Here is a 25,777-nt window from a genome sequence, read left to right as displayed (position 1 = left end):
CGCAGGGCCTCCAACCTCCTGCGGACTTGGGCACCATGTGCAGCGGCGATGCCCAAGGGCTGTCCGAGCAGCAGATGATCCCCATCTCCTCCATCTTCCGGAACTCCTCCTTGGCGAGGCGGAGCTTGTTGGGTGGAAGCCTACGGGCCCGGGCGTGCAATGGTGGTCCTTGCGTGGGAATGTGGTGCTGCACGCTGTGCTTGGGACCGGTAGTGGAGAACTGTGGGGTGATGATGGAAGGGAAATCCACCAGCACCCTGGCGAACTCGTCACCCGAGAGTGTGATGGAGTCTAGGTGGAGGGCCAGGAACTGGGCTTCCCGGCCCTCCACCTAGTCTCGGTGTGGACTAAACGCCAGCCCTTCAGGTCGACCAGAAGACGGTTGTCCTGTAGGAAATCCGCCCCTAGTAACGGCTGTGCCACCTCTGCTACTGTGAAGGTCCAGGTAAAACAGGTGGGACCGAAACTCAGTGCGATGGTACGCGAGCCATATGTCCGGATGGTGGTGCCGTTCGCTGTGGTGAGGTCGGGGCTGGGGGCCATGGTACGGGTGTCCATGTTTGAAAGGGGAAGGACGCTGATCTCGGCCCTGGTGTCCACCAGGAGATATCGCCCGGAGTGTCGGTCCCAGAGGAACAGGAGGCTGTCGCGATGGCCAGCCGTTGAAGCCACTAGCGACGGCCGGCCCCGGCGTTTCCCAGAAAGGTACACGGTGGACAGTAGCGGCGTGCGTTTGACCCCCACCTCTGATGGTAAAAGCACCATTGGTCCGAGCCCTCATCCTTGTCCCCGTGGGTCTCGGCGGTTTCGGTTGTGGGGTCTTGGCCTTAGGCTGCGCGGTCGTGGTTGGGCAGATGGAAGCCGCTCCCCGCTCCTTACTCTGCCACAAAATGGCCACCCTGGCCGCGAGGCTGCCCGGGTCGCCAAAATCCTCACCCGCGAGGAGGAGGCGAATGTCCTCTGGCAGTTGCCGGAGGAACAGCTGCTCGAATAGGAGGCAGGGCTTATGGCCGTCCATGAGCGCCAGCAGGTCGTCCATCAGCTCGGATGGCTTGCAGTCGCCCAGGCCATCCATGCGCAGATGCCGTGCGGCTCGTTCGCGGTGGGAGAGTCCGAAAGTGCGGAGGAGGAGCACCTTCATCCTAGTGTACCTGTCCTCTGTAGGCAGATGGTGCAGGAAGTCGATGATCCGGCCTGCCATGTCCTGGTCGAGCGCGCTGACCTCGTAGTAGTACCGTGTGGAGTCGGCTGTAATGCCTCTGATACTGAACTGGGCCTCAGCCTGCTCGAAACAAACGTGGGGCTGAGCAGCCAAGAAAGTCGGGAGCTTGAGCGAGACTGCGTTGTGCAAGTCATTGGGATTCATGTCGTGGGTTCCAGATGCCGTCTGGGAGCATCGGGGTCACCAAGTGTAGCCGAACGCGGCGCGTGGCAGAAAAAGAAAACGCAGAGATGTGGAGGATGGACTGGAGCACACTTCACTGACTGAAAACAAAACGCGCGTGCTCGCAGAAGTACCCGAGAGCCTCTCCGGTGGACGTGACGTAAGGTCCCTGCTGCAAGGCCCGCCCGGCGGTTAGTCTACACCGTGCTCCCGCACATGCGCCCGTGGCCGCCAATGGCGGTTTGAGTTCTGTGGGTCCGGACCACTACACAGTCCTTCTGGTGAAGATACTCCTACAAGTGCTGTTGGGTAGAAACTTCTAGTAGCAATAATGACATATTTCCAAATCAAGATGCTGTGTGATTTGAAAGGGAATCTGAAGGGTGGTGTTCTCATGTGTATGCTGCCTTTGTCCTTGCAAGTAGAGGTTACAGGTTTAGAATGTGCTTTTGGAGTAGCCAAGGTGAATAATTGCTGAGGCAATGAATATTTAGGCTGGTTGATGTGGTGCCAATGAAGTGGATTGCTACGTCCTAGAGGCTTTGAGCTTCTTAAACATTTTTGGAGCTACATTCATCCAGTCAAGTTACCACACTCCTGACATGAACCTTGTAAATGATGGAAAGGGTTGGGGTGTCAGAAGGAGAATCTCTGACCACAGCAAATTTAGCCTTCTAGCTGCTGTTGTAGCCTCTAGTTGAGTTGCAAATTTTTCTTGCCACTTATCAGCCCATGCCTGAATATCATCTAGGACTTGCTGCATGCAGACAGGGACTGCTTTATTTGCTGAGGAGCTGCAAATGGAATTAATCCACATGCAGAAACTACACTTTGAAGGTACTCAATTGGTTGTTAAGTGCTTTCAGATATCAGAGGCACTATATAAATGCAACATTTGTTTGTTCAAAAGACAATATGCACCCAGATACAACCCACTTCAAATTCTGAAGCACATTCATGAACTTAATAGATAGAAGGAACCTACCCAGGAATTCCCCTTACCGATTTCCCTCTTCCCTATCATGCTTGAAATTACCGCTGGGCCTCGTCCGTATATGGGCAGGTTATTTGGACAGGCAGGTCATCCCCATTTTCCAACTTACGTGCTTTTCAGAGGTAATGATTTTTCATTTCTTTAATGTATATGTCCCCATTCTCTTTGTTAGTTAAATTGTAAACTCTTTTATGTCTTTTACAGCTTCACGTACAATAATGAGTGATTTTCTGAGAAATACTGAAACTAGACACCCAATCCACAGCACTTGTGGACTGAAGCTCTGAATTTTATTGAGCTTGCTTCTCTTTTGAGAATGGCTAACTGAGCTACATCATATTGTAGTTGTACACGGAGTGCAGGGATCCTAGTCAATGACTTGGGATGAGGCATTGTGGACTAATGCTATGCACCACAAAGGATAATGTAGGAAGAGAATTCATCAAATGAACTACAATCTGACTGGCATTACCCCATTTGCAATGGGAACTTTCATCTGGCTAAACTTTAACATCTTGGCACCAAATAGATTTTTACGCTAATTCTCTGCCATTGGTTGCCAAAAATATTAATGGTGCAATTGGCTGTAATTAAAAGGTATCCGTCTGGGAATTATGTTGCTCTGCATACATTTTACAGGCTTTAAGCTAATACCCAAGGGTCTAATGCAGTGTACAGTAGGTACACATTCATTCTTTCTCACAATCCACCCCATGGTTTGGGTGGTGAGTTGCCTGTGAAATTGTTGTACATTACAATGTGTGTGCAGTTTGATCTTTGGTGAACTGATCGGTGTATGAAAACCTGCACCATGCTTTTTTCAGTTGGTTGCTTCAGGCATTTAGTAGTCAAACCAGTGACCTTGAAAGGGATAATTGGAGACAGCTGTAGCCACACCTGCAGAAACAGTGTCTGACTGTACCCACATTAAGAGGACTAGAAGGCTGAGACAGCACTGTGCGGTTTGTGACAGATTCCAGGAACTGCTTCAGAAGTTGTGTTACTCTTCCCATCGTGCTTCAAAGATCCAACCTTTAGAAGGTTCTGATTGCAGCCTGTGGGCCATAAGAAACACAACAGTGGGTGATAGTGGGGAGTAGGCAAGTACAGCTACCTGGGGTGCTTGTGTTTCCAAAGACCTAGCCTTCACAATACTGTTGTAAAACAGAGGCTTCTTCAATGTTTCCGTTTTACCCTCAGGAGCTTTAAGAATATTAATGTGAACTAACTTGTTTAAAAAAAATGTTTGAAAATATAGAACCATTCTTTCACATACACAACAATGAAATTGTTCATATACACAACATTGTAACTTTTGAATTTGTATTTGATCACCTGCCAGGTAATTTCATATTATGAATTTATAACATTAAAATTGTAGCAGCTGAAGCAGGAAAAGGGGAAAGAAGCTGTTATTTGTCATGGATATTGTTGTTTGTCATGTATGCAAAACTGACTTGGATGAGGATGTAAGTTGGACCAATTAGTAAGGTTGCTGATAATACAAACATTTGTGGAGTAGTAGATAAAGAAGAAGGTTGTGAAAGAATACAGAGGGACATAGGTCGGTTGGAAAGTTAGGCGGAACAGTAGCAGATAGAATTTAATTCGGATAACTATGAGGTAATTCATTTTGGGATGTCAAATATTAACAGGATATATACAGCAAATGAAAGGGACATTGGGAATGTTGATGTACAGAGAGACCTCAGGGTACAAGTTCATAGCTCCTGAAAGTGGCGCCACTGGTGGGTAGGGTAGTGAAGAAGGCATTGAGCATACTTGCCTTTACCGGTATTGAGTATAAGAGTTGGGATGTCATGTTGCAGCTATACAAAACATTGGTTGGGCTGCACCTGGAGTATTGTGTACAGGTCTGGTCACCACTTTATAGGATGTGGTAGCAATACGGAGAGTGCAGACGAGCTTTGCCAGGATGTTGCCTGGAATGGAAGGCTGTCATTATCAGGAGAGGTTGGATAGGCTGGATTTGTTCTTAGTGGAATGCAAGAGGCCGAACGATGACCTTACAGAGATTTATAAAATCATAAGGGGCATAGATAGAATCTTTTTCTCAGGGCAAGGGAGTCTAGAATTAGCGGGCACAGGTTTAAGGTGAGGGGAGAAATTTAAAGGAGATCTGAGGGGCAATTTTTGCACACAGAGGGTAATGGTTCTAATGGAATGAGTTGCCAGAGGAAGTAGCAGATGCAGATGCAATTACAACATTTAAAATGCATTTAGTCAGGTACATGGATAGGAAGGGTGCAGAGGGATACGGGCTAATGTGAACAAATGGGATTAGCGTAGACAGGCACCATGGTCGACAGGGACGAGCTGGTCTGAAAGGGCCCTTTTCTGTGCTATACAACTCTATGGCTCTGGGCTGAAGTATTGTTAACTAAGCCCGAGGACTTGGTGGGGATGGGAGTGCAAAATCAAAGGGAAAACTGCAGGTCCATTGTTTATAGAGTGGAATTTTACTTTAAATGTGGGACATCTCAGCCACAAAATTACTGCAGCCAGGTCAGTACCTGCAGTCAGGAAGGGGTAGCAAGGCACTTCCCAAAGGAAGTAGGCAGGTGGACCATTGAGACAGAAACTGCAGTCAGGGAACAGAGCTGGTCACTCATGGGAAACTGCTTCTCATGGGATCATTGGCGGATTGCCTACTGGAATGATTATGCATGTAATGCTGGGTTGAGCTCGTAGCAAGAAGGGTAAGAGAGTTGGAAAGGTGATCCTATTGTCAGCTGTTACATTAACATCGTTGTAATCTCACAACCTCAAACAAAGGCATTTTACCACAGAATAAGGAGTTAGAGTTTGTTGTCATTTATTGAAAATCCTGAGTCAGGACCTCTGCACAGTTGGCAGTGATCACATTCCTGGCCTGTTGTAAATGATCCTGCCCTACACAGCCCACCTGAAATGGATTTTTTAAAATTCCTCTTATGATGCAGTCGAAGAGAATTGGTGTGCTTTTGCTAGATCTGTATTAAACCCTAGCCTCCCTCTGAGAGCCTCCGCTGCTCATGCTAACTATCCTGAAGCCCACAATTGACCTCTTCTCCCCTTTCCTCCAAGGAGTCTCTGGGTCTGTGATTGACACTGCCAGCCTGATACTACTAAACTAGTGAGACCATTGGACTAATTTCCCATTCTTCCACTGCTGGCTTCATTAGTGGCATGAAGCACTCCCCCAAGACCATACCCCAATAGGCATAGAGAGAGTGACAGGTGAACAAGCTACAAAGGAACTGCAACTAAGAGGGATGTCAGTGTGAGAAAGGATTTGGTAAACTGGTTTGGCTTCCAGCAGTTTTGTGTTAGATCTTACGTTCTGATTAGACTTGAACTTCCCACCTTGGCCATTTAGATTATTAAAGATTTGGTGACCATATCCTTTTGCATGCCATTGATGATTTGCCTGCTGTTCAAAGCTTTGTTTTCAGATGGTTCCTGTGCTAAAAATGATTTTGATCTAATCAGCATATTTTGTTTACTGTATTTTTTCAAATCCATTAAAATATTGTAGGTTTAAATAATTCTGAAGGATCTTAATTTTCAGGTTCCACTTATCGTGAAATTTTCTGCACTTATTTTGGAAATTGAAATCAAATCAAAATAAGTTAAAAGGTCCGATGCTTTCAATTGAGACTGAGACCAAATTTAGCGTAAATAGACATTCAACTACAACAGTTTACATTTTCTCTTTAGAATGCCGCTGTACTTTTAGAGGCAATAGAATGGCAGCTGACATACGTGGTGCCTGGTTATCAATCTATGCAATGGCAAACTGAGTGGATGTGGAAGTTGTTTTAATAAAATGATAAATGGTACCAAACTTTAAATAGATGAGTGGAATGGAAATGTGCACCCTGCTGTATTTAGTCACAGCACTTGGTTGCTTTCCAGAATATAGCAGACAATGGGCAAATGGATGGACCATAATTTACTCTTTTCCATTGCAAATTTGAGAGCACATTCCCTTAACACAACGCGATAGTTGTCAGTTCCTGATAGCCCAGTGCATTCACTTAAGGAATGGAACTTTACAGATTGGTAGCCTCTGCTGTGGGACAAGTAATATAATATTCCTGCAATGTCTAGCCAATCCATTCCAACTCTGAATGTAATTGCTCAGTGTCCTGATCTTGTCAACTCTCATTACTTCTTGTCCTTAACCCTCAGTGGCAAAAGTTCATACAGCTGAGGACTGTGCATGAAGTTTACAGAGGAAACAAACTTTAACTCCCCTTAACATCAGTAGGCACCCGTTAATCCATTTAAAGGGAACTCCAGCTTGGAAAAGGCAAGCCGCTAAAATTGGCACTTGTTTCTTTCATCTTTGCATGGGTAAAATTAAGCTAAAGGAATTGAAATCAGACAAGAGCTAAAATCTAAAAGATGTAGATGTGGGATAAGGTTTCACTGAATTGGAACAAAGATGACAAATGTACCAGGTCAATGACAGATTCTTTGGCTTGCGCCTGTAACTATAATTAGGAACAAACCTGAGTATTATTATATAGAACATGGTTTCAGATTGCCACACCAATCTCCTTGACTTTTTGTAGTTCCCACTGGGCAAGAAAAGCTCATGTGATACATTGTCCCTAGATTCGTGAAAGGCTGCTAAATAGGGTTAAACAATGGATATTTTAAGTAAAATACGTAGATGCATAAAGAATTGGCTATAAGAGAAGTGAATGTGGCTGTGACCCTAGAATGACATTGTCCTGGGCTGACATATTGAATGGTACCTTCTGTTTCCAATGTACGTAAATGATCTGCTTTCAGAACCACAATGACAATAGGCTATGTTTGCAGTTGATAGTAAATCAGGAGAGGATGACCATTAAGGGTTGGTGAAACAACAAAAGAAGTAAAAAGGTGTTAGAATAAATCAAACATGTAGAACTGAGACAAATGAAATGCAGTTCATTTAGATGCAATGGGCTGTCCATTGGAACATACTCAAACAATGGGGAAAAATGGGGAACGAGAGAATCAAGGAGTGAATAAACTTAGCACGTACCATGTTTAGATCTTGTACATCAACAACCAATCAAAATACACAGAATGATGAGGTATATTGCTAAATTATCAGGGAATTCATCTGAACTTATTAAACTAAAACTGCATAATGTATCACGAGAAGTGTATTTAGTTCTGGCCCCAAAGGCATGAAGAAAATATCCAAGGTTTAGCAAAGCGGAAACAGGTTGCCTTCTGGCTTTGAGCTGTAAGAAAATTTGTTAGTTCCAAGTCTCTGGCAATCTGCCAAGGAAATACCACATTAGTACACACTCAGCTGTTTGGAATCCATCAGGCCATATTGTGTCTCAAAGAAATAACTCAATGTACATGTGATATATTGGGCCATTTCTGGGACCAGCTCTGGGAGTAGTCAAAATGCTAATATTGAAGTTTTTTATGGAGTAAGGTCAAGTGAATGGATATGTTTTGGTGAATCATCTTCAATCATGACCGAAAGTGCAAGTTTTCAGGACAACAAAGGAATAACTATGCCATTGAGTCATAGAGCAATACAGCACGGATACAGGCCCCTCAGCCCAACAAGTCCATGCCGACCATGGTGCCCACCCAGCTAGTCCCAATTTCCTGCATTCGGCCTATATCCCTCCAAGCCCTGCCCTTTCATGTGCCTATCCAAGTGCTTCTTAAATGATACTATTGTACCTGCCTCAACCACTTCCTTTGGCAGCTCATTCCATATACTCACCACCCTCTGCATGAAAAAGTTGGCTCTTGGGTCCCTTTTAAATCATTCACCTCTCACCCTAAATCTATACCCCCTAGTTTTGGACTCCCCTACCCTGGCGAAAAGACTGTTGCTATCCAACTTATTTATGCCTCTCATAATTTTAAACATTTCTTTAAGGTCACCCTCATTCTCCTACATTCCAAGGAATAAAGACCTAGCCTGGCCAACCTCTCCCTATAGACTTGGCAACATCCTTGTAAATCTTTTCTGTACTTGTTCCGGTTTAACTACATCTTTCCTATAACAGGGTGACCAAAACTGTGCACAGTACTCTAAGTATGGCGTCACCAACAACTTATACAACTGCCACATAATGTCCCAACTTCTATACACAATGCCCTGACTGAAGGTCAGTATGCTAAACACCTTTTTCACCACCCTGTCTACCTGTGATGCTGCTTTCAATGAACTATGCACTTTTATTCTGTAGTACAAGTTGTTCACCATGCATGTTATCGAGTTAAAAAATGATTCCTTTGCCTAAATCACTCAAGAGATCCATTTACAGTTTAACGTTCCATTGGAGAACAAAAATATTTCCAAACTCTTTGTCTGAACCAGTTCCATAAGATATTCAAAACCAAATGGTCATAATTTTTAATTAAGAAAATTGGAAAATTCAAGCAAACTCTTTTTTTTAAGCAAAGTTTTGGAATGCAGACTGCTGTTAAACAACACACCAGGGTGTTGATGGGAGAGGGTCAGGAGGAGGGTTAAAAATCACACTTTAACGGATGTTATCCCAATTTGCCAGGTACCCCTCATCTTTACAGCAGTGGATAGGGAGGCGAGCATGTATCCTGTCTTGGCAAGACAGCACACGTAATTATAATACTTTAATCAGGCCTGCAATATACATTAGGGAGCCCGATTTAAATGTAACAACTGTAGGCTAGTTTTCCAACAAAATGAGGATGAAAACAAGACAGTTCTCGAAAGTAGGTGGTTTATACAGCAGTTCTACCAGCCAGGAGAAGCAGGATTACTCACAAAGCTCCTCAAGAAATCTTCTGCTGATTATGCCTCTCTTCACAGCTAGTCAATCAAACAATTTATATGATCATTTATTTCTCATGCCAGTCCACAAATTATAAAATTAAATTCAGTTTCATTAATCTGGAATGGTGGAAATCTAAGTTTATTATCAAAGCCACTAGATTACTGCATCCAGTAAAATGACCACTAACTTTTTTACAATTAAGATGTAGTTATAGAATAATACATCATGATGAAGCTTTGTCCTAGCAAAGAAACAAAGTAACATTTTAAAATGGAGACACAAGAAATTCTGCAGATGCTGGAATCTGGAGCAATACACAAAAAGTGTACACAAAAAGAGGAACTCAGCAGGCGAGGCAGCATCTATGGAGGGAAATAAACAGTCGACGTTTTGGGCCCGAGACCCTTCACCAGGACTGGAAAGGAAGAGGGCAGTAGCCAGAATGAGAAGGTGGGGGGAGGGGGAAGAGCACACGCAGTCAGGGGATAGGTGAGTTCAGGTGATAGTCGAGTCCAGGTGAGAGGGGGAAGGTAGGTGGGTGGGGGTGTGTGGGGAAGATGTAATAAGCTGAGAGGTGATAGGTAGAAGAGGCAAAGGGCTGAAGAAGGAATCCAGTAGGAGAGGACAGTGGACCATGGAATAAAAGGATGGAAGAGGGGAGGGGAGGAGAGGAGATGGGCAGGTCATCAAGGTGGGGAAAGGGATCCACAGGAATAAGGGAAGACAAAGGAGTTGGGGGGAAGGGTAAAGAAAAGGGATGGGTGGGGTTACCGGAAGTTAGAGAAATCGATGTTGAGGCCATCAGGTTGAAGATTTCTAAGGCGGAATATGAGGTGTTGTTCCTCCAACCTGCAGCTGGCCTCAATGTGGCAGTAGAGGAGGCTCTGGATAGGCATGTCAGTGTGGGAGTGGGATGTGGAATTGAAGTGGCCGGCCACTGGGAGGTCCTGGCTGTTGCGGCAGACGGAGCGAAGGTACTCAACAAAATGGTCTGCATCAGGTCTCACTGATGTACAGGAGGCCGCACTGGGAGCACTGGATGAAATGAACAACCCTCTCAGATGCACAGCTGAAGCGCTGCCTCACCTGGAAGGATTGTCTGGGACCCTGAATGGTGGTGAGGGAGGAGGTGTAGGGACAGGTGTAGCACTTGGTGTGGTTGCTGGCATAAGTACCAGGGGCGTTATCTGTGGGGTGGGACGACTGGAGAAGGGAGTCACAGAGAGCGTGGTCCCTGTGGAAAGCAGAGAGGGTGAGGGGAAGATGTGCCTGGTGGTAGGATCCTGTTGGAGATGGCGGAAGTTGCAGAGAATGATGTGCTGGATACGGAGGCTCGTGGGGTGGTAGGTAAGGACAAGGGGGAGGGTGTAGGAGGGGGTGAGGGCAGACGTGCGGGAAGTGGAGGAGATATGGGTAAGGGCAGCATTGAAGGTGACGGAAGGGAAACCCCGGTTACTGAAAAAGGAGGATATCTCTGATTTCCTAGAATGGAAAACCTTACTAAAAAAAAGGACATTAAAATGTTATTTTTGAAATTCCACCCTATCCCAACACTGTGACAATTTGAAAATGGTTATTTAAAATCCTAACAGTAATTTAGTGCTCTACAGCATATTATCACTTGATAACTTCATGCCCAAAGTTAAATAATTAAAAGAGACAGTATTATGTTTCCATGCCTAGACTAGATATGGAAATCATAAAAAATTCCACTTCTTTGTCTGCTGTGTATTAAACAGTTTCTATTAAATATAGTGAAGAAAATATTATCCACAGAAAAGAAATCCTATGCAGATCTTTTTCTTGATTTTTGAGGAATCGATAGCATGTATCATTCAAACTAAATATCACAGGGGCAACTCTGCAATAAGTTGATTTCTCTTTGGATTATTCAATGAATATTTGATCACAGTTACTCCAAGTAAAAAGTTCTAATCGTATCTATCTTTAACAATAAGGACTTGCCAAGTAAAAGTCTGGTAAAAAGTTTAACATAGTGATCCAACTGTTGTGCAGCAATATCAGTAAAACAAATACAGACTGGGAATTGAATGTAGGTCCATCCAGCCTACATACTGTCATGGGATACATATAATGGATATATAGAACAGTGGCTACTTGGCCCAGTCTACGCCAGTGCTTATGTTCCGCATAAGCTTCCTCCAATGCTATGGCATTTCATCCACTCTCCATAAGGCCATCCTTTTATTCTTTGTGTACTTAGTTACTTTGCTTAAGCTCTCTCCAGGTGAGAATTTTCTGCTGAGTTCCTTATAAGATTTATTAGTGACTATTTTACATCAATACTCCCTGGTTTTATAAAGATTGGAATACTTTGAATACTTGGAATACAGGTCCATTGAATCTTGCAGTGTAATTGGATCTACCATGATTATGATTGGCTGTCACACAAGGCAGATAGAAATAAGTACCATTTCTTTAGAGGAACAGGATTAAGATAGTCAAAAAAGATACTGTATCACAGCGAGTTTAATTTAATGAAGTCAGAAGTTTTACAACTCAGGTTTACAACTGTTTAAAAGACTAACTTTAAATCATGAAGAATAACTGTTCCTTTCAATGATGCACAAAACACCTGTTAATATTTAACCATAACATTGCAAAAGTAAAATTTTTGTTTTTATTGTTGCAGTGCAACTTACAACTCATACATTGTGTAACGTATTATGAGGTATACACACAGTGGGAAACGTACAATGAGAACCTACAGTTGCCAAAAAACCTACTTGTAGTCACAACAAAGTAAAACGGGTGAGTTAAATGCTGTTGGTAACTGATACATGTTTTCCATTGATTTCAAATCAAAAACATTCTCAAATTGGCATGGATAAAAAGACTCAATGAGGTCTTCAAACACTTAAGGAATTCTGTTGACATTAGGTGATCCAAATGATTATTATCACAGTTTCAGTACACTCCTTCTCCTCAGCCTATAGTTAATGGTGCAAGTAAAGTGCAAGCAATAAAGACAATAAATGACAACACAATAATGTGTTCAGATAAGTCTTACTATTGTGTCTTTTTTAAAGGTACAGTGTGATCTAACAAGTCTTCTGTCTACTTGCATATAATTAGAATAATTACCCTAGGACCCAGAACTAACTTCTGCCAGCTTAACATGAGTAACGGTACAAAACTAAGACACTATACTCCACTTTGGATGTGTCAATAGTTCATCCATCAGATTCCGGGCCCAGGCATATAAGTTTTGAGTCAATTTTTTAACAAGCAACTGTATAAAAAATTGTGAGCAGGGAGTCATATATAAATATTAATACTTGTATATTTTTAGTCATTTTCATATACAGCTTTTAGCTATAGTTTTAACAAAAGCTGGTTGTTTTCAAAGGGACATCAAAAATTACTCTTGTTCATTCAGTGTTACACTAGCAAAACTTTACATACTTTACATACATTCAGCAAGTTGTATGTTCAATGCTTACATAAAAACGAATGTTCATCTAAAACTGTGAGTAGATTAAGACATTCCCTTCTGGTTCATCAGAGATTGTTATCAACCACTTTTCACCAGTGTTATTCATTAAATGGGCTGAGTTCTGTTGTCAGTATAAAACTTTGGAACATGTAGGTGCTGTTGACTAAAAGCTTAGTTTTATTTTAGTACAACATATGCAATGTGTATACTTATAATTTTTATGAGTACTATTGTCCACCCTTTCAAATGCAAGGTTGAAAGCACACTGTGTTGGCCAACAAAAACAAAAAAAAATCTTGGAAGAAACAGAATACAGACGTTATCTCATGCACATATTAGGCATCCTGTGACACTATTGTGTTATCTGATCTATGTACAAGAATACTGCTGAATACATTATGTACAAATATACAATGTGGATGCTAAACATTTGATAGCTTGGTGAGATGCTGCTGTCTGCTGGGCTGTGTGCTCGCGTTAAAAATTGATTCACACATGGGTTTCGATGAATGAGTGTGTATGTGTCAAGAGTGGTGCTGGTGATACCAGTTCAGATGCACCATTTTGCGGCTTCATAACAGGACTGTATCCACAAATGTCCAAGAAAAACTCATGATTCAGCCGCTTCCACTCTCTAAATCTTTTGGATGATAGATAGGGATCTTCGAGAATCTGGTTGATTATCGCCAGGTCTCCTTCTTTTGCCTAAGTAAGTAAATAGATTAAAGTGAGAAATGCAAAATTTCTTAACTTTTTAAGAAGACGTGGCTCAATGGACAATAACACTAAGGCTGCAGGTATAACTCCATTATTTAATTAGTAAGAATGTAGGAATGTAAGTAGACTGTTCAATTAGCTCATGTGTGCTCCATATCCTTGATCCTTACCATCCTTGACTGCATAGTCCTCAGTATCCTTTCACAACAAAAATTTACCAGACCCAGAGGAAATTTTCTTCTGGCTAATGCTGAAAAAACATTTTTGAGAAGAGTGATCCATATTTCCATTGGTATTTGTGTAAAGCAGTAGTTCCTGGAAATTACTCAGCTCATGGATGCATTGCTTGAGGTGTTATTCACTTCAGTTTTACCAGGGTTCCTTGATGCCACAATTGGTCAAATGCTGCCCCAATTCATTGTTTCATTTCCAGAGACCTTTAATCTGCAATATATTCTGTGAACCTCCCTCTCCTAGTGAATTCAGTTCTAAACACAGTTGACAGGGTCTTTAGTCAACTGCAAACAACTTTGCAGTGGAAAATTTTCCAAAAGAGCTCCATCAATAATCAATAAAAAAATACCTTGAACTCGATTTGTTAATACCCCGTGTATAGTTTCCAGTTTAGTTGTTTTAAACATTGTACTCAAAGAAATCTGTGCTTTCCTGCTTCTGTGTATCATTTAGTTGCAAATAAATTTTACTTGTATTTTGCTTGAGAGCATTTATCTGATAATAGTGGCAAAATATATTGTAATTTTCTGGGATCAATATCACAGTAAGAGAGTAACTGTTTATCTTGAGCATGCTGTCTCAGTTATGGCATGTAAGCAAGAACATATTTCTTTTGTATTTGTTCTTGGGATGACTTTGGAAAAGCAGTAATAAATGTCTTCCTATTGGTTCTGGAGGACATTAAAGTCCAATGTGGTAGTGGAGGACTGAAGTACATTCAGAAAAAGTCTGGAAGGTTCCTTCCTTGACCAGCAATAGTGAACCAGAGGAGCCTTATAAACAATCTCATGGTCTCATTGCTACCTTTTACAGGTGGTAGTTTAATCATTACTGGATTTATAGATATCACTTTCACCGGTGGAGGGGGGGGGGGTGGTGTGGTAAGGGGGGCTTGGGAAGATTGGCTGTGAACTCACAAGCTCAGGATTGTTAGTCCATGGCAATGACTATTATTGCATCATTGAAGACCTGTTCTGGTCTGGAGAAGGAAGGGATATTCATTTGCTGCATTCACACGATGAAGGTGCTAGAAAGAAGCATAAACTACCATTTTTTGCTGATTTAGTGGATTTTGCAGAGTGCTATTGGTGGTTGTTATCCATGAGGATATTCAAGCCTAGTACAGAACTCAGCCAGCACCTATTTACCCAGGAGACCTCAATAGGAATAGGGACCAAGACTGAAGTTAGTGTGCCCTTTGTGTTGTTGACGTCAACATGTGATGTGTTAAGTCTGTGTCAGTCAGATCATTTTTTCAGTGGGCATTGATGAACAGAAAGCTTCAGGCATTGGCAAAATGAATTTGATACTTATTGATTATCATCTTGGGCATTTAATGGAGCTTGCTTATAATTGTTTAATTAAATCAGAAATGTATTTTTTGCAGCCTTTTCAGGGTCCAATGGAGATAACAAGTTTGCAATTCAAAAGGTTTCCTTCAGTCAGGAGAAATTACTTCAAAAGACCATTGTTTCTATCTTTAGAAAAAATTCTTCATTGGTTAGAGTTATTGATACGCTAGAGACTTAAGTATTCTAAAAATGGCAGTAGGGAGAATGTACATGTAGCACATTGCAGGGAACATCAAGGTCTTTTAGATTTAAAGTTCCATGTCAGCCTAATGCACAAACTCAGAGGTTATATTAGTGAAAGCATAGTCAATGATCCATGTTCAAAGAGAGGAAGTTGTACATATATTATTTAATAAAGGATTCATTAAAGAGTAAAATATAAATCTCAAAGGTAATACAACTATGTTTGGAACAGAACCTACAATCTAAGTATACAGATTGTTGAAAGAGAATATTTCAACACACCTTTTATGTTACAAATTTAACCTTCTTTCCAAAGTTGCTTTAAGTGGAGCAAGGTTAGAAACAAAAATTTCCTTGTCCTTTCCAATGAAAAATAGATTGAAGTTGGCATTTTCTAGGATCTCCAATGTTATATCCCCCCTCAATCAGAAGAGGTAAACTTAACATTCATATGTATTAAATTAAGTACAATGCCTCATTGCATTTTTTGTCAGATCTCTGATGGAGTCTGTATCATTAATATATCATCAAATATGGTATAATTGACACTGTCTGATTCCTTTCAAGAAACAAAGATAAATTTTGATCTGGACATGTGTGGTATTATATACAGTATTTGTCTGTGGATTTAAACTATTTTATACCTGGGGTTATTTAATAATGTATTCCTGCATTTGTGACAGTTTATTGGCAACCCAGACTAACCATATCAAATCACTATTTTTACTTAAACATTGGCAAAAGAATTCTGTCTATTGTCTTCCTGATATCCACATTAATAATGTTATGAAAATCTAGACTTGGACATGAATTGCAAAACACTTTCAACACCATTCAATTGATAAGTGACGTTCCCCACAGTGAGTGCAATAATGACCATTTCTGGGTTGTTTCACATCAGTCTAGAAATTCAACTGGGCCTTTCATGCCTAATGTGACTCTCCAAACTGCCATTGATTCCAACCATCCAATCCTCTGATCTCCTAATGAACTTCTGACTATAATTCCCTCGAGGTGTTTACCTCCATCCCACTGATTCCTCTTGATCCTGGCCTCCTGATCTCCTGAATTTTGATTCCCAACTCCCCAACCATTGGTGTTCCTATCGCCTGGACTCTCTGGACCTTAATTGCCCTGACACCCCAACTTTGATCTCCTGATTCTTCACCCTTTGATTTCCCTGATTTTTCAACTCACCTATCCTTTGAAATTTTAATGGCCCCAACCACCTTGGCCAATAATTAAAGTACCTGAGATCTTTCCATCCCCTGAGGATTCTCTGATGATCTAATTCTCCAAGAGATCTCCAAGGACCTTCCAATCCAGCAACACTCTCCCCCAGCAATGTCCCAAGGCCTCTGACAGAGGCATGCATCGCCACATGCTCTCAGCTACTTAACTGATCTCCATTTCTGACTGCTGACCCCCATCGTTGTGGAGTATTCCCCCCAGTTCATGGCTGGTTGGATCTGCCTCCTGATTCCAACTCCTGAACCCAGCACTCATCCTTATGGAGGATCTCAATCCTGGACTCGAGCAGTTGCTGAAGCTGCTGTGTTCTACATTTCACAGTCCCAGCACTTTTTTCTCTGTCTTATCTGTTCTTAGAACATAGAACAGCATAGGAACAGGCCCTTCAGCCCACAATGTCTTAATATGATGCCAAATAAAACTAAATCTCTTCTGCCTGTACATGGTCCATATTCCTCCATGCACTGCATATTCATGCGTCTATCTAACTCTTAAATGCCACTATTGTATCTGCTTCTACCATTCCCCCTGGCAGGCCATACTAGGTACCTAGCTCCCTGTGTGTGTGAAAAACTTGCCTCGCACACCTCCCCTCAACTTTCCCCCCTCACCTTAAATGCATATCCTCTTAAATGTGTTTGTTTCTTCCTCTATTTACATTTCCTGCATTCAGATTAACTGGTCCTCACCTCTCTCAGCCGGAACTCTTTTAGCCATATCCTCTTAGCCTACACCCTCTCACAAAATCCCCTTTGTTCTCCTCAGCTGCCCACTTTCTCTGCAACTTAAAACAGGCCTGTTTTCTACCTCTTCCTACTCTAATGAAGGATCATTGACATAAAACATAACTTTTCTATAGATGCTGCCTGACCTGTTGAGTGCTTCGAGCATTTTCTGTTTATATTTCGAATGATTTGTTTTTCAGAGATCTGAGTTGAGGATATGCAGTTCAGGATATTCATATACCAGGGTTGATGGTCAATCTTATACGCAATATGTAACTCATACACCAGTATTGATTTTGAGACTCACTCAATTACCTGGGAAGAGAGCAAGACTTACTAAGATAACAGGAATGACTCTGAAATTCACTCAAAAAAATCAAATAAGAGTGAGACACATTGAGATAAAAATGATAGAGGAACATACCCTGATACTAGGGATGAGAGTGGGTGTTAATATCCAGGAATGTGAAAGGCGTGTTTGCTTAACATTTGAAAATCACTCTAGCAGTAAAGATTTACTCAGTGGTTAATCTGGAACATTTAGGACTTATAAATTTGCCTTTTACTTCCCAAGGCTGTTTTAACCCAAATTACTCCTGTAATGCAATCAGTTATGCAGGGGAATGCAACAGCTGATTTGCGAACAGTATAATTCTGCAAACACCAAAGTTGGTTGTCTGGAGGCTGAATGTTGCCCAGGGCACCGGGAGAATTTCTCTGCATGGCTCTGATTAGTGCTAGAATACAATCATAGAATCAAAGACAATCTGCAAGACAGTAGGAGGCGATTCAGCAGTTTGTGACTCTGCTGGTCAATCAGGAGCTGATTGGTCTTTCCTCTACTAGGTCTATGGTCCCGAAGGTCACAGTCTTCAAGCGCACATTAGTGATTTTGTAACATTTTGGGGTCTCCGCTTCCATCTACAAAGAGCGAGGTCCAGACCCCAAGCATCTTCTGGGTGAAAACAATTTTCCTCATCTCCCTTCTAACCCTTCTTTAAATAATCCTGATCTTTGGGACCTCTGCAAAGGGGAATAGGTCCTTTTCATATATTCGTCCAGGGACTTTCTAATTTTATATACTTACCTGGGACATTCTCTCTTCTCTCCTCTTCCATCGGGTAGAAGATACAGGAGCCTGAAGGCACGTACCACCAGACTTAAGGACAGCTTCTACCCCACTGTGATAAGACTATTGAACAGTTCCCTTATACAATAGATGGACTATGACCTCAAGATCTACCTTGCTGTGACCTTGCACCTTATTGCACTGCACTTTCTCCGTAGCTGTGACACTTTACACTGTACTGTTATTATTTTTACCTGTACTACCTCAATGCACTCTGTACTAACTCAATGTAACTGCACTGTGTAATGAATTGACCTGTACGATCGGTTTGTAAGACAAGCTTTTCACTGTACCTTGGTACAAGTGACAGTAGTAAACCAGCCTATCTTATTTTTCATCTGCCATTGTCTGCCTTCATGAGGTTTAACTGTTATGATTTGTACAGACACTGGGTGCCTCTGTTGAGCAAAGCATTCTCATTCAATGCACTCTGCAGAAGGACTGACACAGATAACTGAAAGGAGAAGTACGTGTCTCGTGTTGATAGGAGTATGCATGACTGAAGTAAGTGCTTGTAACCAACCTCAAGAAGGGTTCACAGTGGCGCAAATCCAAAGCATAAAATTCAATAGAAACTTTCATTGAGCTGACCTCCAAGATGTTGGAAGCAAGCACTGGAATGAGGAGATGTGAAGTTGCATTCTGCAGCCAGGGACTCAGTGTTCTGATACAAATCCAATGCTTCAACTCACTGTTGTTGTGGAGTTCAAAGCTGCTACTCTGTCATCATACTGACCATGTGCCTTTGTTGGTAAGTGCATTGACTATGGCTAATAGTTACTGTGATGGGTATAAATGTGAGGGAAATTACTAGGCTAGCAAAGATTAATGGGCTGAAGACTTGAGTTCAAATCCTTGTGAGTCAGATATGGAATTTAAATTCAGTTTGTCAACTAATCAGGAATTTTAAAAAAGCAGCTTGTCTCAGTAATGGTGGCCGTACATTTTCAGATTCTTGTGAAAACTCACTGCTGCCTTTTAGGGAAGGAAATATATTGTCCCTTATTCAGCCTGACACAGAAGAAATAGAAGCAGGGGTGGGCCTTTTGGTGTCCCGTTTCTGCTCTGCCATTCAATAGGATCAAGGCTGATCTTTTACCTCAGCACCAACTCCACATCCCATGATTCCCTTAATATCTCAAAATCTATTGATCTCTGTCAAATTGAGCTTCCACTCACCTCTTAGGCAGTGAATTCCAAAGATTCACCAATCTCTGGTTGAAGGAATTTCAGTCCCATTAATTTCTCTAATGCTCATTTGTTTTTTTTAAAACAATGCTAATTTCTTTGCATTCCTCATTGAGGCACAAAATATTCATTAAACTTTCCTGTTATTTTCTTATTTCTGAATTTCTTGTACCCTAATCTGCAAGGGATTCACATTAATATTTGCTAACTTTTTCCTTTTTACACATATATACACAAATTCCCATAATCTTTTTTTGTTTCTCACTAGCCTACTCCTCTATTCTACTTTCCCTTTCCTTATGAATACTTTGGTCTTCCTCTGCTGAACTCTGAAGGCCATTCATTGTGTTTATTGTGCTAAATAGAAAAGATTCAAAACTGAGCATCCATGACATGACACAAGGCATCAGTAGCAGCAGAACTGTATTCCAACATAATCTGTAACCACGTGGCCTGATTGAACCTTAGTTCAATGAGATGAGCAACGGGGGAGGCCAGGAGAACCACCAGACGTACCTAAAAATGAAGCCCAAACCTCAAAGTTGCCACAAAGGGCTTTATATGTGCTAAACTGCAAATACAGCCAGCAATGTACAAACCTACCCCTGCAGCCAAAGGATCAGATTAAGACTCTGCAATCCTGCCAGATTCAGTCATGAAAGCTGGTGGACAATTCAATGGTTATAGGGAGGGGGACACTCCAAGGAAATCCCTGTCCTTAATATTGGCTGGGAGAATGTGAACAGACATCTGGAGTGCATGCAACCACCTTGGCTTCATCCGGTGATCTCCACTAAAGTGATGGATACTCTTCTGCAGCCCCAACAACACTCAGAGTTCAATGTCATCCAGGACAATGAAATCTGCTTCATATGTACCCCATCAAACACCCTAGACTTTCATTCCCTCAACCAGTGGCTGCAGTGTATACTACCTACAAAATGCATGCAGTTATTCCCCTGGACAGCACCTCCCAAGCCTGCAATATCTACTACCAAGGAGGAGAAGGTTGGGGAAGCTGGCACCTGGGAACACTACTGGTAATCTTGGTTACCTCACAGGCAACAAACCCTGCCTCAAGCAGGCAAATAGAAAACCCCATCCAGAGGGAAGGTTGCTCTTACTTGCCAATTACATTGCAGGAATGATAGAAGCCAAGTAACTGTCTGAGTGTTTGGTCTCTTTGATAAAATGGACTCTTTTGGATTAACCGCTGGGGATCGGTGGTGGGGGAATTGGGTATTTGTGGGATAACCAAATTAATCGATTCAAAATGGCTCCTGTTGGAAACTCTAGAAATGTAAGGGTACGAAAGATCTCAGGTATAAGTAAGTAAATTTATGTCCATTGTTGCATAGTTTTAACCAATTTTTTATTCACCATACACAGGCAGAGTGTTGCACCAATCAATTTGGTTTCTTTTTCAATGACATCATGGATAATCTGCACCTCATTTACATATTCTTACTTTGAAAAAGTAGGCACAGCCTTGAACAATCCAAATGTCTTTCAGCATCCAATACCTCTTGGGGGAGAGGGATTCAGATTTTTATGAGGTGCTGTGTAAAAATAATCCTTCTGTATTTCAATCCTTAATGACGTAGGTCTAATTTTACTATCGTGCCCTCTTAGTTTTGATTTCCTCATGAGCAGATCTCTGTATCAAGTCCATATAATATTGTATTACCTCGATCAGATCAAACAATGTCCAAATTCAAGGAATACAACTTAAAGCTGTCCATGCTCACATTTTCCTAATATAACACTTTTAAGCCCTACTTTCATGTTGGATTTGTACTACACCTTCATGCTAAGCATGAATGTATTTTCTAGATAATCTTCAACAAAAAAAATGCCCACATTTGCATTGTAAACTGATTAAAAAATGTACTCTAATAGTGGGCCTTGCATTCATCAGGTTTTCTGACTTAGAGCAAGTAAAGAATTCTGCATCTCACCTTGATTGTACTCTTCAGCGCCCTAATGTGGTGTAATTTTTCATTGACAACTGGATCATTACATCTTTTTATAAATGACCTTCGGAATTCTTGTTTGGTCGAAGGCCGTTGCTCTCCAATTGCAGATAGGCTCGCCTGCTCCAGGGATCTGTACAGCTCCTGCAGCCCATCTGTAGATCTTCTGGCTTCTGCTGTACTTTCTGCAAAGGAGTAATGTAGATGTAGGAATCTTAGGAACACACCAACCAAATCAACTGCAACCAACACACTACCTGATTTTTTTTTGGATGTCTACTAAGAAAGGTTTCTTGGACATGTTTAGGAGGCTGACTTTCTTTTACATGCACACAAAGAGTTCCTTCAAGCAGTTTGGAGCTGTAGAAGGTAGGTCCTTAATTAAAAATACGTTAACTCCAATGAACCCCCAATCATTTCAGGTCACACAGCGTGACAAAGGATTAATCGTATAATTGAAATGAAGAAGCTATCGCTTGAAGAACAGTTCATAGAAAATGCAATTCATTATTCATCAATTTACAATAAAATTAAGCTCTGTAAAACTGAAATGCATATTTATATTTTATTGGTATAATAATATGAAACATTTAAAAATCTAGTTTGCTAACTTGCTGAATAAATGCATTGTTTAAACAAGATCTAGGGGACTAATCTCAATATTGAAACTATAGCTACAAAAAACAGAATGAATTTACAGCTGTCAACAGACTTCTGTTTGCAAAGAGACACGGTGAAAGACATCTATTAAAACAGAATAAACACTCTTCGGATAGCCAAGTGCTGTACACTTAATGAAATGTATGCATGGAATTACTTTTTTAAAAAAAATAATCATGTGTAATCAGAAACTGACAGCATGGGAAATCATCCAGTGACCAGCACAAATCAGCATGATGGCTATTAAGCTACTCAGGATATTTTAAGTGTTTCCATTTGCAAATCATACAGCATATTTCACCATATATTATCTACATTGGAGATAGTTGTAAAAGTGACTGGCATATATTATAATCAAGAAAAAGCAAAATAGGGTGACTCAAGCTGTAGCTTTTAAGATTACAATAAAATTAAAATATGACCAAAGCGTATTGTAACAATTATGAATTGGCCACTGCTCCCTCTTACCTTACAAATTCTCCGTTCTTGAGCTGTTTCCACTGTTTTCAGGACATAAACAATGTAATCTCACGGGGATTACATTATTTATGTCATGTGACTGCGGCCTTGCTGATCGGCCTGAAACAGGGAAACAGGGGATTTTTAAAGTAAGAGGGGCAACACTCACTCCTTCATTGAGTTGCAGGTTATTAATAGCTGATTAATTAAACTGTGACATCCGTAATGTACATTATTTGCATGCACTGTTTTAGTTTCTTAAACAATAATCGGATAATATTTGTTGGTAGGAATTACTGGTTCATGACCATTCAGTCAAGTTCTCTCACACACACAAATGATGCAATGGATAAAAGTTCAACACTAGATGCCAAGATTCGCCAAATTAGAATGCATGCAAATAAAAGACGCAGTTTAATTTTCTTCTATATCTAAAATTAGATTGACTGGAGAGAAAATAAAAAGGATGTAAAATTCAGTTGCAATATTTCCACAATGGCATGAATTAAAAGCACAGGTTGTTAGCAGAACAAATGCAATGATCGGGGCAAGAATTTCCATTGAAACAGAATAGGGTAAATTCCATGAGTTAAGGTTCCCACCGGGAACAGCTCACTCGCCTGGAGAGAAGATTGAGTGTGGCTGATTTTTATTGTTTCTGATTTTATTTGAATAACTGAAGAATCAGGAGATGTGTGAACTGGGTGCACCAGCCTTCAAAAGCTTTCATCAAACACAGCGGGTTCTTCTCAGAAGGTAGATGCCCTTTGTCACACCCAACGCATTGTATAAGGGTCTCAGGGCTCATTCCCATGATCCTATTTATTTTGCTGCCCCTTAAAAATAGCAAACCAACCAGATTGACTTTAATAATTACAAATGAACTTAGTATTTGTTGGCATTTTCACTTCCTTTTTCATTTCCCAAGATATCTGTGGTCCAAAAATGATTGAAATATAGACAGACAAATTACTAGAAGTAAATGCATCAAGAACCTGTGGAGAGCGGGGAATATGGTATTGAGGTAGATGGAGAGGCCACAGAGGAGATGAACTAGGATGTTGCCTGGGATGGAGAGACTGAATTGGTTGGTTTTGTTTTCCTTGGAGCAGAGAAGGCTGAGGGAGACTGATTAAAATACACAAACTATGATGGCATAGAATAGGGCAGATAGTGAGAAAAGTTTTACCTTACTAGAGGTGTCTAGAATCAGAAGCATTGGTTAAGATAAGGGGTAGGAGATTTAGAGGGGATCTGAAGAAGAATTTTTTCACCCAGAGGTTGGTTGGAATCTGGAACATACTGCCAGAAGGGGTGGTGGAGGCAGAGACTCTCACAACATTTCTGAAATCTTTAGATGAACATTTGAAAATGCCACAGCAGTGCTAGAAATGAAAAATGGGATTTGTATAAGTGGGCATCCGATGGCCAGCATGGGCCAAAGGGCCTCTTTCCATGCTGTATGACTCATGAATCATCCATGATTGTATTGATCGGTTGAGCAGGCTAGAAAGGCTGATGCTCTCCACATTCCTGTTTTCTGTGCTTCTATGGAACTTTCACCAGTTCACTGCAGTTAATATCTCTGCATTCACCTCATTCTGCTGCACAATTGAGTCCTGTCACCACATAACCAACAACAGAGATAAATCTCTAATTCATTGAGGTGTGACTCTCCAACCGAGGTGGGTTCTGAACTGACGTTCAGTGACGTGCCAATGGAAATATGTACTGGGATTATTTTAACCCAATCCATCCTGTGTGAAATTGATGTGATTCGATAATGCATCCACTTTAACTTTCTATTAGCTTGATTGGGAAGTATATTGGGATGATTAAAAAAAGAATGAGCATTTGAGCTGTTTGTGTCAGTTTCCCATTAGGTTGGACTATACTTGGCCACTTAAAGTAGCTCTAGTGTCCAGTTTTTTTTTCCCCAAACATCCATTATTTGAAATTTTATCAGCAGGCCTGTCACGGGATTTTAGCCAGTGCCTCAAATAGGGAGTAGGGAATGAAATTGTATGCTGTGAATCTTCCACCAGACTGACATTTGGTGTCATGTTTAACTGCTAAGGTGGACTTGTATTTGATTTAGTTTGTACCCTGAAACCACTGCTCAGTTGTTCTGTAATGGTTAAGGCATACACTGCAGTTGCCTTTAAAGCTCCAGTTCCTTCTTTTGGACCAAACCAGTTTAACTTGGTCAGATTAACTATGAGGGAACAACCAGCTTTCCTTCACTTTTCTTTATACTTCTGACACTGTCAGGTGCAACAAATAGCTGCAAGGGGAACCTTTCTCCAACTGAGGTACAGCATGTAGCGTGCAGTGTAACTGTGCGCACTGTTGTGTCAGGAATCCAATACATGTAGTGGCATTTGCTTTCATATTTGGCAGTCTTTAGACTCAGTTTATGAAACAACCCCTTTCAAAAGGAAGGCTGGGCCAAACTAGTGAAGGGGTTTCACTGCAATGGACTCATGAAGGCTTTGCTTTTACCCCTTCTTTCCCAGTCACTTCTAGATCTGAGATCTGTCATTGTGGGGAGAGTCAGTGAGAATGGGAGTAGCAATTAGAGGCAACTGGAGAAATTAAAAACAGACAGAAGATCAATGTAGATCTTTGTCACTTGGACACATTTGTTCTTTGATTGGCACTGTGTTCTTTCAGTTTTGTTTGTAAATTAATGTAGTTAACTTAGTCAGTAACAAAGTGATACCAGTTGATAGATATGAGCAGAGCCTTATCTCATCAAGTCATACGGTATGGAAACAGGTCCCTCAGCCCACTGTGCTGACCAATTAGCACTTATTTACACCAATCCTACGCCAATATTGTTTTATTCTGCCTACATTCACAGCAACTCCCCCAGATTCTGCCACTCACATATACACTAGAGGTAGTTAATTAACCCGAAAACCTGCACGTCTTTAGGATGTGAGAGGAATCAGAAGGACCCAGGGGAAACGAAACATGGTAACAGATAAAATGTGCCAACTCCACACAGACAGCACCAGTGGTTAGGATTGAACCTAGGTGACTGGAGCTGGGAGGCGGCAGCTCTGACTGTGCCACTGTACATCTATTATCCTTCACTGATCTGCAAGGTGTTGATGGGTGCTCTCTGATAACAGTCATTTGTTCAACTGAGAACCAATGTCGACAGCAGTTACTGTCCCTGAATGACTTCAGCAAAGGTTTTTGTTATAAAACTTCAACACCCACAGTCCTATTAGAATGATGAACCAAAACTATCAATATGACAAAGAAAAAAAGT

At 41.3% G+C, this 25,777-nt stretch overlaps 1 protein-coding gene across 2 annotated transcripts in view; it reads right to left on the bottom strand.

The window, feature by feature from the left end:
* Positions 1-11,749: 11,749 nt before the first annotated feature.
* The window catches only part of si:ch211-26b3.4 (connector enhancer of kinase suppressor of ras 2), a 563,588-nt gene continuing 549,560 nt past the window's right edge, over positions 11,750-25,777 (bottom strand). The window contains exons 22-23 of one of the 2 annotated variants that reach the window (XM_052021060.1): positions 21,364-21,563; positions 11,750-13,331 (exon numbers count right to left, since the gene is read on the bottom strand). In XM_052021060.1, the coding sequence (XP_051877020.1) occupies positions 13,116-13,331; positions 21,364-21,563 (416 nt within the window). In that variant the 3' untranslated portion in view covers positions 11,750-13,115. Of the gene's footprint in view, positions 13,332-21,363; positions 21,564-22,506; positions 22,618-25,777 lie in introns of those variants that run through there. The other variant, XM_052021061.1, reaches the window with a different exon arrangement.

Source organism: Pristis pectinata, chromosome 8 (genome assembly GCF_009764475.1).
Source record: "Pristis pectinata isolate sPriPec2 chromosome 8, sPriPec2.1.pri, whole genome shotgun sequence".
Classification (NCBI taxonomy): domain Eukaryota; kingdom Metazoa; phylum Chordata; class Chondrichthyes; order Rhinopristiformes; family Pristidae; genus Pristis; species Pristis pectinata.
The sequence above is the reverse complement of the archived record's forward strand: the minus strand, read 5'-3'. Positions and strand labels throughout refer to the sequence as shown.